Below are 13,555 nucleotides of genomic sequence, written 5' to 3' on the forward strand. Positions count from 1 at the left end.
ACAATGTGTGAGCCAGTTGCCCCCCAATAAGCTGGATACTTATTTACTGACCTATGAGAGGATGGAAGGCTGAATCAACCTTGGAGCCCTGGGATAAACTCATAACCATGTGGCTGCAGTAATGGCATTTAACCACTGCACCACCACCACCTTTATTTCAGTTCACTGGCCCTCATCCAGTCCATTAAAGAACCTCAGCATTGATCTTCCCAACTGATTGACACATAAGAGAAATACAGCTGAATGTTGGCAGGATGCTGATAGTGCCCATAATGGCTTCCTCCAGTATATAGGGTTGGGAACAAGTGACTGGGATTAGAAGCCTTGACACAACCAGTAACTCCACAAAGGACACATATCTACCATACTGTAGACTCTTTTAACTCAGCACATATGCATCCTACTTTATTGAATACCATATATACACAACTGTAAGTCAACCTCATATATATGTGGCCAAAACTGGATTTTGATATGACCTGTGTGTAAGTCAAGAGTGATACATAGGGACATGCAACAAAAGAAGTAAAGGATGAGGCAAAAGAAAATAACGTGAAAGAACCTTGGTAGGCTTAACTGTGCCCGGCCTAAAGGCTGGATGGATGAAGGAGGGAACTACAGTAAATCGTAGTTCTGCAATGTGTTGGGTAGCTGACCAGGAACAAGCGTGGCTAAAAAATACACACAGTCATAAAGGATGAAAAGGAAAGAAAATAGTGGTTACATTAGCCTTTAATGTTGATGCACTAATTTTGCCTGATTTTAAGCCAGGAAAGCTAACAAATATACACAAATGTCATACAGATCCTTCAAAGCCCAATTCCTCTCAGTGGTCCTTTGGTGAGAAATGCCAAGGAGCTGCCACCATTGCCATTTTCCCATCCAAGCATTCCAAAAGATCAGAAGTGGTGCTCTGGCAGAGAGTAGAGGGGGTTGATGCTTTGTTTAGGTGCTCCTAGGACACAGTGAGTGCTCACGTTTTGACACTTTACGCAGAGGAGAATGGTTCCTTTTCTGAAAAGATTTAAACTTCAGTACTTAAATCGACCCGCTGATAAGTCAACCCAGGTGTTTCGGATGAACTTTCAGTTGTTGAAATAAACTTAAAAATTCCTGCTTCAAAGTTTTTGTATCATATCAAAATGGAACTGAGGAGTGTTGCTCCAGTGTCATTGGATTGATAATGTATACCAAGTCTTCTTTCATTGTGGTAAAGTGGCAGTGCCCAGAAATATCACTATGTATTGGTCTTTTTTAGATACAGTATTTAATTACAAAACAAAATCTGTTTGAATCACACTTTGATTTTCTGTATCCGTCGTATTTTTATCATGCTGTCAGGAAGACTTCTCCCTCACAGGACACATTTTTCCAATTTTACTGTTGTCCACATGGGTGGCTGAGATAGTGACACCTTTGCTTTTCACGTGTTCATTGTACACAAACTTTGTTTCATGCACAAAACTATTTTAAAATGTTATGTATACAATTACCATCAGGCTATGTTTAGAAAGTGTATATGAAGCAAATGGATTTATTTTCACACTGAGGGCCCAAACAGACAGGCCAAAATAAAGCTGCTTTGGGTCACTTTGGAGGTATGCTATTTCAATGACGCATGTGTCCTAAGAGACCGGAAGCTACACCAAAGCCGCGCTCCAGTCCGAAGGACTGGAGCGCAGCTTTGACACAGCTTCTGGCTTCTTAAAATGTGTGTGTCATTTAAACAGCATACCTTACAAAGTGACCTGAAGCAGCTTTATTTTGGCCTGTGTGTTTGGGCCTTAAATTCCCTTGCCCTGGCCAGCCATCTCCCTTTCCTCCTTGAACTGTGTAACTGAATTTATTCAGATGTTCTCAAAACTCAAGTAGTGGGGAGGGGGTGCACTTCAAATACATAATGCAAATTATTTTGTGTGAATGATATAGTATGATATAGTCAAACTTCTGTTTTAGAATACTTGAAAGGACTGCCAACTTGTTCTTTGTGTGCATCACTGTTCTGTTTTGAGCATATTACCTCTACTCGTATTTTAGTTTTGGGAATTATTGCAAGATTAAATTTGATATAAAGATGCAGTTAAAATTAGTTTATCCCCAGTGGAGGCAGACTGGAATAAGGTGTGTCTTGAACAGTTCGTCAGACACAGCTGGCCACTGTCCTTGTGGGCACTTTAGGATCACAGTTGCATTTTCATTCTTTTATTTCTTGGGAATTAACTATTCTGCAGGTTAAAATACTTAGGTTTAACATTTGTACAGCAGAATTCACACACTCTTGCCTTAGGCAAGAGTAGGACACAGTAGGACAGCGTTTTTTTTAAAGGGGGGGAATCTGCTGCATACAGGAAAAATTTTCCTTAGATATTGAAGTATAATGATTTTTTCTCAAAAGGTTTTTCTTATAATCTTTTTTCTAGCATTTTCCCTTTAACGGCAAGACAGTAAGCTCTCTGCTTTTGTCCTAATGCCAGCAGTACTCTAGCATTCATATACAGTGGGCCCTCTCCATACGCGGGAGGATCCATTCCGCCCTCCGCCCCATGTATGGGGGAAAATGGGTAAGCTCAAACCCCATTGGTTGAAATGGGGAAGCGCTTCCATGTTTGGCACGTGCGCCACAGGTGCACACACCATTCATTCCCCAGCGGCTTAACCTTCCGTGTAAGGTTAAAGTTGCGTATGTTGTGGGCGCGCTGTATAAAATTGCCAATGCCTTTTGGAGGCCTAGTGGCACAGTGGCTGAAAGCAAGTATTGCAGCCACAACATTGTGAGTTCAATCCTAGAGGGCTCCAGGTTGACTCAGACTTCTATCCTTTCGTAGTTCAGTGAAATCAGTACCCTGCTTGTTGGGGACAATTGTAAACTGCTTAGAGTGCTAAGTTTACTGATAAGCTGTAATGTAAATGCTATTGCTATTAAAGCTGCAGTCTACTTATAAACAGGTCTGGAAGTTTGCTAAGTGTATACTTATGTATGTGTTCAAGTAGGATCGTGGCAGAATTTAAAAACTGACAAAAGGGCCTATAAATATAATACTTCCCCTGTGTAATGCTTAGAGTTACTTCTTTGAAGACAAACATTTGATATTTGGTGTTTTTTATCTCATTCTATCTTATATTATTATCTATTGTTTTATATATTTTTGTAGAATGTACGTCATTGGCAGGTTTCATTTTTATCGATTTTATTGTTTGTATGTACAGCGCTGTGTAAATCTACAGCGCTATATAAAGTATAATAATAATAAACACACTGACAAGTAACAGTTGTAGTACAGCATGAGAGGGTACATATTCTGTAAATATACAGATTGCCCTTGCCTTACGCAGGGGGCCGTTCCACACCACCACCCACATAAGGCAAAAACCATGTTATAGTAGATATAATGGGGCTCGTGCATGCTGCATGGCCGTGTATGTGCACCGCTCTCCCACTCGCCCAGCGGCTTCTGCGTAAGCTGGAAGCTGCCTATAGCGAACGCGAGTATGGCGTGGGCTCACTGTAGATCTCTTTATCAGTATCTTGTTCCCACATTGGGATGTTTGGGGCCCTACAGTAAAGAACGTGTTCATCAACATTTTGTTGCTTGTGTTTCTGCTTGCTAACTGCTGTTATATTGATGAAACACTGCTGTTGTGATAGTTAGGAAAGGAAGGTGGAGTGTATGAATGGAGATGAATGAGGAGAAAAGCAGGTGAGGAGGAACGTTATGAACTATGGAACATGACAAAAGATGGTTGTAGGGAAAATAAGAAGGGAAAGAACAAAAAAGAGTCCTGTTAGATCAATTTAAAGGTCTATTTAATCCAGTTTTTTGTTCCCACGGTGGCCAACTTGGTGCATCTTAAAAGACCAGGAGCATGCCATGAGAACTATAGCACCTTCTCATCTTATTTTCTCTAATACAGTGGTGCCTCGGGTTACGAAAGTAATTCGTTCCGCGGCCGCTTTCGTAACCTGAAAAGCCTTTGTAAGCCGAATTGCCATAGGCGCTAATGGGGAAAAGCCGCGTTTCGTGCGAAAAAGCCGAAAAAAGCACCAAAAATTTTCTTCGTAACCCGAAAAAACATTCGTAACCCGGAACAATGATTTCCAATGGGATTTTTTCGTATCCCGAAAATTTCGTAACCTGGGTATTTCGTATCCCGAGGTACCACTGTAACTGGTATAAGGACTCTGGCACTAGAGGCTGCACGGCCATGTCTAGTAGCTATTGATAGCCTAATACTCCATGAATATATCTAATCAGCTTTTAACAACATGCATGTTGGTGGGTATCACTTTCCTGTGGAAGTGGATTTAATAATTAACAATCCACTAAATTTCTAGCAGCTCTCCTATACAAAGTTGTTAAAACTAACTTGATTACAAACAGCAAAATCTTACATTTCTAGCCTTATAAAAGAAATTAATTGTGCATTTGTGCTCAGATATGATCACTTGCATGTATTCTCATGTAGAAACAGAGAGTTGGAAGGATCCTTATGGGCCATTGGATCCAACCCCTTGCTCAATGGAGGATCTCAAGCTAGAGCATCCCAACAGGTAGCTGCACAGCCTCTTTTTTAATACATCTAGAGAAGGTGACCTCTCTAGGCAATTGGTTTCATTGAGAAGACATGATAGCCAGGAAAAGAGACTCCACCGCAACATTTGGAAGAACATTCTGGGGGTGTGATCATGTCATCCCTCGGTCTTCTCTTCACCAAGTTGACCATATTCAGCTCATTCAACTATTCCTCATAAGTTTTGTTCTCCATGTCTCTTTTCATTCTCATTGCCCTTCTCTGAATCTACCTCAACTTGTGTATAACCTTCCTTCCTAAAATGAGGTGCCCAGAACTGAATGCAGTAATCCAAATGAGGCCTGACCAATGCCGAATATAGCGGCACTGTTACTTCTGTCAGCTTGGAAACTATGGCGGGTTACACACCGCCATTAAAGTACGCGCAGAGCGCGTAAAAAATGATGACAGCCGTTCCGGACGGCCGCCGCCATTTTTACGTAGCAGACGCTGTGCTTCCGCATGTGTCGCAGCGGCTATGATGCCACGAGTGCACCAGTGGCGCTTCACGGCTTCATAGCCGCGCCGCGAGAAGGAGCTCCATTTTGGAGCTCCTTTTTTGCTGCGTGAGGGAGTCGCGCGGTTTGCACACAGCAACTCCCTCGCGCAGCAAAGAGCAGCGCTGGCAGGCCGCCGTATTTCGGCGGTCTGTAAAGAACCTGTGTTTCTATTAATACAGGCTAAAATGACATTTTCCTTTCTTGCTGTATCTACTACTGGCTCATGTTCAATTAATGATCAACTGTAATCCTAAAGTCCTTTTCTCATGTAGTACTGTTGAATCAAGTGTCACCATCCTATACCTGTGCATTTGATTTTTGTCACCTAGATGTAGAATTTTGCATTTGTCTCTGTTGAATTTCATTTTATTAATTTCAGCTCAGTTTTCTAATTTATTGCAGTCCTTTTGAATTCTGTTCCTATCCAGTGTGTTAGCTACCCCTCCCAGTTTTGCATTCATCTTTAAATTTGATAAAGATTCCCTTCATCCCTTGATGTAAATAATTGATAAAAATATGAAAGAGTGTCTGCTCTAGGTACTGCACTTGAGACCTTCTTCCGCTTTGAAGCACAGCCACCAATGACAATTCTTTGAGTACGTTTTTCCAAACAATTAATGGAAACCATCTGAGAGTGTTTCCATCTATTAAACATTTAGACCGTTTCCTAATCAAAATATCACGGGAAACCTTATCAAATAATTTGTTGAAATCCAAATAAATTTCATCCATTCTCCTGATCTACTAAACTAATGACCTCATTTTTAAAAAATATAATGTTAGTTTAGCAGTATTTGTTCTGAACAGACCTATGCTGGCTTAGACTAACCACTGCTATGTCATGAAGATACTTGCAAAGAAACTATTGTGTAATCCATTACATTTTTGCTGGCATTGATGACTGGACTGTAGTTTCCTGGATCCTCTCACCTTTTTGCCTTTTTTGAAGAGAGGGACAATGTTTGCCCATCTCCAGTCCTCAGGCACCTCACTAGTTATCCAAGATTTGTCAAAAATGATGGCAAGTGGTTCTGCGAGTATGTCAGGAGGTTCATTCAGTACTCTGGGATTCAGTTCATCTTATTCTGCAGTTTGAACGCTCATTCATCAAAGATGGTCAAAATTCAGATAAATATAGTTCCCTTTCAGTTTGTAATTAAAAATGACAATGAGAATGTAGCAGATGAAATCTAGTTATAAGGATAGAAGTATGTTTTTTTATTTAGGTTTTTTTATTTAAGACCTTTCAGTTAGTGTGGACCCAAGCTGTATAAGACTTTATAGGTCATGACCAGCACTTGGATTTTGCCTGGAAACAAATTGGTAGCCAATGAAGCTCTTTTAACAAGGGAGTTACATGCTTCCTATAACTAACCCTAGTCAGCATTCTGGCTGCAACATCTTGAACCTGCTGAAGATTTGCAAACAGTTTCCAAAGGCAGCTCCATGTAGAATGCAATAGAGTAATCCAGATGGGATACAGTCAGGGCATGTGTCACCGTAGTCAAATCTGACCACATCTCAAGGAACAGGTGCAGCTGATGCACTAATTATTGCTGTAGAAACGCACTCCTGGTTATTGCTGAAATCTGGACATCCAAGTTCAGAGTTAAGTCCAGGACAAAACCCAAGTTGCAGACCTGAGATTTCAGGGCCCATCCAGCACAGGAGAAGTCCTGATTAAATTATCAACTTTACGGTTGACCAGGAGAACCTCTATATTTCAAGGAGATTTGACAGTCCTCTGATCAGTACCATCTGGACCTGTGATTGTTCTGCATATTTTAGGTCTTGATCTCCTGTCATTGTTGTTTGCCTCTGTTCCTCAAACCTTTGTTTTGATAATATCAATTCAGACATGGATATCTGCCTACATTTTCAAAAAACAGACATGAAGTCATTCACCTTCCCTGGCATGGACTTAACCCTCTTTAATTCCTGTTCAATCCAGCAAACTGCCCTTCTTGCTCAGTTTCCTGCTTTCAATATATAGTTTAATTACTTGATAGTCATGCAAATAATGGTGGGGCATTCCTCAAAATCTCGTTTTGCATCCCTTTTTCAGTTTGTATTTCTTTTATGTAGGGGTGTTTTCCTTTTTGTTCATCTCGTGGATGAGACTTCCATTTCTGAACAAAAGCTTCTTTTGTTTAATATTTTTCTTGACAGGGCTTGCTAGTTGTGCTGGACCTCATACTCTTGGTGGTTCTTGGCCTGACAGTTGCATTCTGTCTGTTGTGGTTTTGTATAACCACCACTATCCCCAACATTCGGAAGAGATTTGACTAAGTTGAATGACATTGTCTTTCTAGTTCCCTTTTACTAATTCTCTCATTCTTGAGAAATTTACTCTTGAAATAAAATGTGACTGTATTGGACTTGCATGGCATTTTTACATTCACATGTTTTTATATTTACACTGTTTCTGGTCAGTTGAAAAATTGTGATATCTCAGACTAGTTCTTGCCATGATTTAGGATTAAATCTTGGGTTGGTTCCCCTCTAGTTGGTTCCAAGCTATTTTATAATACAGCCATGTAGGTTTAGGACATTTTGAAACTATACCTCTTTGTCATGTACTTATAAAGTCTGTGTCAGGGTAACTCAATAAGTCCACTATTACACCACTTTCTCTATTGGATGCTTCATGGGTTCATTTTCTGTCCGAAGACCAGGTTAAATTGTACAACAAGGTGAAGAGAAGAGGGGTTTGCTCATGGGCTCTGCCAGCATAGGCAGTAAATAGTGTGGGACTGTGGAATTATGGGAGCTGCATTTAAAAAAAATAAATCTAGACTCCTAAATATTTTAAAAAGATTCCTACCCTGATTATAAATTCCATTCGATCACAGCGGTGTACAACAATTGCAATGACAATACAATACAAGATAAAAATTGCAATAGATAATTAAAACTTAGAAAACAGTGCACAGTATACATAAAATCAACATTAAACCAAGCCAGCAATATACTCGAAGATGTTAATCATACAGGGGGGGCCACACATATCACGGAACATCAGGGAAGGATTGATGAAACAAAAAGGTCTTCAGTCTCTTTTTAAAAAGATCCAGGGAGGTGGCGGTGCGGAGCTCCTCGGGAAGGTTGTTCCAGATCCCAGGGGCCAAGATGGAAAATGGCCTGAAAAGTTCTGTGGTCACTAACCAGTGAAACTGTTGTGACTGTGTTAGTACCTGGGTTTGAGTAATGAATGAGATGAAAATGCTTGTTCTCATTTTTTTAAATATACACAAAATGCAAAGGCAAAAAAAACCCAATGGATTTCTTAGATAAGTAAGCAGCCAGAATTTTCTCTCACCCAGAGCTAGTGAATGAGGCAGATCAAAATATATTTATATGAAATGCGGGGGGAAGGGAGTCTGAATTATGCTTGGTAAAATATTATAATGATTCATAACTTTAGGAGCGCATGTGTCTGGAAAGCATAAAATATCTAAGTGAAACTCGGTGGTCATAGGGTAGTGTTTCTCCAAGCCAAGGGTCATTTATTACATACCAGTCAAATGATGATACAGTGCAAAAGAAGAATCTGCCTTTTATCTCAGTGGACCTATTGTGCAAGTCGACCAAGTGCAAGAGAAGTGTAAGCTGCAGTTTGTGCTTACTCTGTTCTCCAATCCTAAATTGTGTTAGCTGGAAAGTAACCTAATACCCTGGAGAATTTCAGCATTATTTGCTGGGTCTGGGTCTGGAAACCATGCCCTATCAGGAACGACTCAGGGAGCTGGGTATGTTTAGCCTGGAGAAGAGAAGGTTAAGAGGTGATATGATAGCCCTGTTTAAATATTTGAAGGGATGTCACATTGAGGAGCGAGCAAGCTTGTTTTCTGCTGCTCTAGAGAACAGGACCAGGAGCAATGGATGCAAGCTGAAGGAAAAGAGATTCCACCTCAACATTAGGAGGAACTTCCTGACAGTAAGGGCTGTTCGACAGTGGAACACACACCTTCAGAGTGTAGTGGGGTCTCCCTCCTTGGAGGTCTTCAAACGGAGGCTGGATGGCCATCTGTCGGGGATGCTTTGATTTGGATTTCCTGCATGGCAGGGGGTTGGACTGGATGGCCCTAGTGGTCTCTTCCAACTCTATGATTCTATTTTTGCCTTGGGTAATAATAATAATAATAATAATAATAATAATAATAATTTATTTGTATCCTGCCTCTCCCTGTATTGGATCGAGGCAGGTAACAACAAACATAAGAACAATAAAAATAAAACACAACAAACCACAAGTAAAAACATAGGAAAACATATAATATCCAATTCCCTATCTCCCTCTCACCTTAAAATACCATTAAAAACGACAATTTCCAACTGGAGAGTGAACATTCAGAGGAGGTCAATTTATTCAATTTTATCCTTCCTTTCTCCTTATGAGGGACCCATGGTGGATCCTTCTTGGACTTATTACCCTACATTCCATTAATTACTATGTGTAACAAATATTTCTGTGAGCTACATAATGAGGCAGTATTCAGTTTTTGGAAAGTTCCGTTTAGTTTTGCAGGTATACATTGGGTGATGATGTTTAATATTTGTCTTGTTAATAATTGAATATTGTCACAATTGCTGTCTTTATTCAGCAATTGATAGTGTTTATAAGTAACAATTTTTAATCTTTTCTAGGTATCAAAAAATATGTAGTTGGCTTAATTATCAAGACTTCATCTGATCCAGCATGTGTTGAAGTGAGTGAGTTGTGTGGTGGGGTTTTTTTTTTTTTTTTTTTTGGTTTGGTTTGGGTTTTGTTTTGTTTTGTTTTGTTTTTTTAGGGAATGATAAAGTGGGCTCCTTTGTGATAAAATAAGGTGTAACATTCTTCCTTTTTCCTTCCAGAAAGAGAAGGTATACATTGGGAAGTTAAACATGATTCTTGTTCAGGTAAATTAAATCCCTGGCCTTTAAAAATGCTGTAATAGTTGAGTCTTACAAAAGCTAATGTTGTGGTTTTCATGCTTTGCAGATACTAAAACAAGAATGGCCAAAACACTGGCCAACATTCATCAGTGACATAGTGGGGGCTAGCAGGACAAGTGAGAGCCTTTGCCAGAATAACATGGTAATCTTAAAGCTGCTAAGTGAAGAGGTTTTTGACTTTTCCAGTGGGCAGATAACCCAAGTGAAAGCCAAACACTTGAAGGACAGGCAAGTGACTTTCTCATAAGCTGTTGTGCTTCTCTGTTCTAATCACTAATTTTTGTGTTGCATACATTTGCCTAGCTTTAGTTCAGTGAAGCTGTGCATGTTACATATTCCTGCTTTTGTTTGAATTACTACTTAGTAATTAGTTGTTATTGGTTTGAACTACTCTAAAATGCCTTTTGAGCAGGTATGGGCTGTTGTCTCCCAGGCACATTGGGGGCTGCATCTGTGCTAGCAAAAACGGTAAGGTTTTCTTTAAAAAGAAGGCGTCAAACCACAGTTCTCCCTGAGAAAGATGGTGTTGGCTTCCCATAATCCCTGTTCTTAAATGAAAATGTGTTGTTGTTGAATTCAGCAGCAGAGGCAAATGCATCTTGTTGGTCATGAGTTTTCCAACCCTCCTTGAACAATACAGGAAGGAGTATTAGCAGTTGCATGAGGTACATATGGTAGAGACTGAATTTCCCTTTTATTTTTTCCTTCTAGCATGTGCAATGAGTTCTCACAGATATTTCAGTTGTGTCAGTTTGTGATGGTGAGTTTGTTCACAGTATAATCTTATTTATAAACTTTTCACTTAATTGTAAATGTCAGACTGCTTACATGTAGTTTGGTTAACAGGAAAACTCTCAGAATGCTCCACTGGTTCATGCCACATTAGAAACCTTGCTTCGATTCCTCAATTGGATTCCACTGGGCTATATTTTTGAGACCAAGCTAATCAGCACACTAATATATAAAGTGAGTATTTCCTCTAAACTAAGTAACCTGCTGAGAAGAAACCTGAGATTTTGGCTGCAGTTAAGTAGAGTTTATATTGTAACTAACTCTTTTTCTCCCTGTATAGTTTTTAAATGTCCCTATGTTCCGAAATGTCTCCTTGAAGTGCCTCACAGAAATTGCTGGTGTCAGTGTAAGTCAGTATGAGGAACAGTTCGTCACGCTCTTTACCTTGACCATGATGCAGCTGAAACAGGTAACTTTGAATTGGTACAGTGTTGAGCCTTCTGATTTACAAATGGATATCAAGTTTCAGTTCCCTCACTGAACAAGCTACTAGTGTACTGTATTTTCTAAAGCAGTTTTTCACAAGGTTTTTTATTAACCCTCCAAACTAGATTAGAGTAGCTTGTGCTTTTTAATATAAACTAGTTGATTCAGCTCAGGTGTGCCAGCGTCCAGGCAGCAGAGGAAGAAGGCATGCTGTTCTCCTTAAATAAAGTACAGGAAATGAAATAATGGGTCAACTCAGTCAAACGGCAAGTCTTCTTAAAAGCTGTGCAAAATGGCAGTTCTAGCAGAGAGCTATGAACTGGCTGGTTAGAACAGTCTCCATGACCAAGACAAACTTAGCTTTGGGCTGAAATTCAATATAAATGTTTTGAACAGTGGACTTCTGACCCCCATTTGCTTGAGAGTGCAGCCCCCTCCCCTCCTCCATTGTGGGAGTGTAATGCAGAAGTTTCTGTTACCATTTTTCATTGGATTTCAGATTTTCAGGTGCAAGCAAGAGATCATACTTCATTCTGCTTGCTTGTTGCTTAAAGAATATGAACTGTATGATGTCCTAGTATTCTCATCTTGTATGTAACTTCGCTGCATTTCAGATGTTTAAGCATGTGTCTGTGGATAGTATGCCAAGTTCCACAGAAATTGGTAGGACTTGCATGTGGGCTGAAATCCCATTGATCTCAGTGGAACTATTTATGGCTACAGTCTAGAGAAAAGCAAGCCAAAGTATGTAATTGAACCTTTATATTAGGGTAACTGCCTAAATGTAGTTGTGATTTATTTTTTTTGCTATTATATTAGTGTTTTTTTTGAGCAGGGGGAAGGATTTTAAATGGTACTGCTTTGTAGTGCTATGGTAGTTGTAATACTGGTGTTTTGCATGCCTGGGATTTTTTTTAATTTACTCGCTTTGAGTTTTCCCTAATTGTAATGCAGAACTCCAGTTTTCTTTATTTATTTATCTGAAGAATTTCTGTATCGTCACCCAACCCACAGGGCAATGAACAAATAAAAACCAATTAAAACAATACAAAGATGAAAACATTTTTAAAATACATTAAAGTATTCTTTTAAAAAACTCTTTAAAGCAGTCTTAAAATAATCCTAGAAGTCAGGTTTGAAACAGCTAAAACAGCAATTTCAATAATTGAATACCATGCAGCACAGCACAGCACTGTTTTGGCTGCTCACAAGAAGTTTAGAGAGATGGGGCCAGCCTAACATCTTTAGAGGCACTGCTACAGAGAAAGTTCTGTTACATGTACCCAGCAACCTCAAGAGGTGTTAGGATACTCAAATGGGAAGAGGCAGGCCCAAGTCGTTTAGGGTTTTGTAGGTCAACACCAGCACCTTGAATTGATCTCGTAAGCAAATTGAAAGTCAGTGTCGTTTTTGCAGGGATGGTGTTATATGGTTTTTAAACACACATCTGAAACTAGCCTGGCTGCTGGATTTTGCACTAGCTGCATCTTCCAAATATTTCTCAAGGGCAGCCTCTCACAGTAGTCTAATCGAGAGGTAACTAAGGCATGAACTACTGTGGCCAGATCTGCCTCCTCAAGAAAGAGCACTGATGGTACACCAGCGGAAGCTGGCTGAAGTTATTCCTGAACACTGCAGCAACCTGGCTTTCCAAGAGTAGTGCTGGGTCCAAGAGCCCCCCCCAAACTACAACCCTGATCTTTCAGAGGGATAGCAATTCCAGCCAGAATAAATTGCAATCCCAATCTCAGGTTTGTTTTCCTTTTGACCAACAGCACTTCTGTTTTATCTGGATTAAGCCTCAGTCTGTTCACCCTTACCCAGTTCTTAATTTCAATAAAACTCTGAGAAAAAGATACTGGAAAGCAAATGTGGCTAAAAATTTTACTGTAGCTCTGTGGATAGATTAATACCATAAAACAGTTTTATTTTTTTGTGGTCAATGGTCATAATGGCAAATACTCAAAAACTGGAGAAGATACTGCTGGTATTATTGAGGATTCATGTTCTAATCTAGATGATGATTTGAGGCCCTTTTGTTCTTAGATGCTTCCATTGAACACCAACATTCGACTTGCATACTCCAATGGAAAAGATGATGAGCAGAACTTCATTCAGAATCTCAGCTTGTTTCTCTGTACCTTCCTAAAAGAACATGGCCAGCTTATAGAGAAACGTTTAAATCTGAGAGAGACATTAATGGAAGTAAGTTCATAATGGGTGGGTTTTGTTTCAGCTGCTGCATTTTTAGGACAAATCTGAAAAATCCCTCTGATGCCACAAATATTGAAACTGTACTATCCCGTCGATATTGAATGTGTGAGCTAGCC

At 39.8% G+C, this 13,555-nt stretch overlaps 1 protein-coding gene across 2 annotated transcripts in view; it reads left to right on the forward strand.

Annotated features, from left to right (window-relative positions):
* XPO1 (exportin 1) overlaps nt 1-13,555 on the forward strand; it is a 50,790-nt gene that overhangs the window by 17,787 nt on the left and 19,448 nt on the right. For both annotated transcript variants that reach the window (XM_042447468.1, XM_042447474.1), the window contains 7 exons: nt 9,717-9,778; nt 9,927-9,971; nt 10,054-10,235; nt 10,719-10,767; nt 10,854-10,973; nt 11,080-11,208; nt 13,272-13,430. In XM_042447468.1, coding sequence (XP_042303402.1) covers nt 9,717-9,778; nt 9,927-9,971; nt 10,054-10,235; nt 10,719-10,767; nt 10,854-10,973; nt 11,080-11,208; nt 13,272-13,430 — 746 coding nt within the window. The remainder of the gene's footprint in view (nt 1-9,716; nt 9,779-9,926; nt 9,972-10,053; nt 10,236-10,718; nt 10,768-10,853; nt 10,974-11,079; nt 11,209-13,271; nt 13,431-13,555) is intronic.

The sequence above is a fragment of the Sceloporus undulatus genome, chromosome 1, assembly GCF_019175285.1.
Source record: "Sceloporus undulatus isolate JIND9_A2432 ecotype Alabama chromosome 1, SceUnd_v1.1, whole genome shotgun sequence".
In the NCBI taxonomy this organism is placed as follows: Eukaryota; Metazoa; Chordata; class Lepidosauria; order Squamata; family Phrynosomatidae; genus Sceloporus; species Sceloporus undulatus.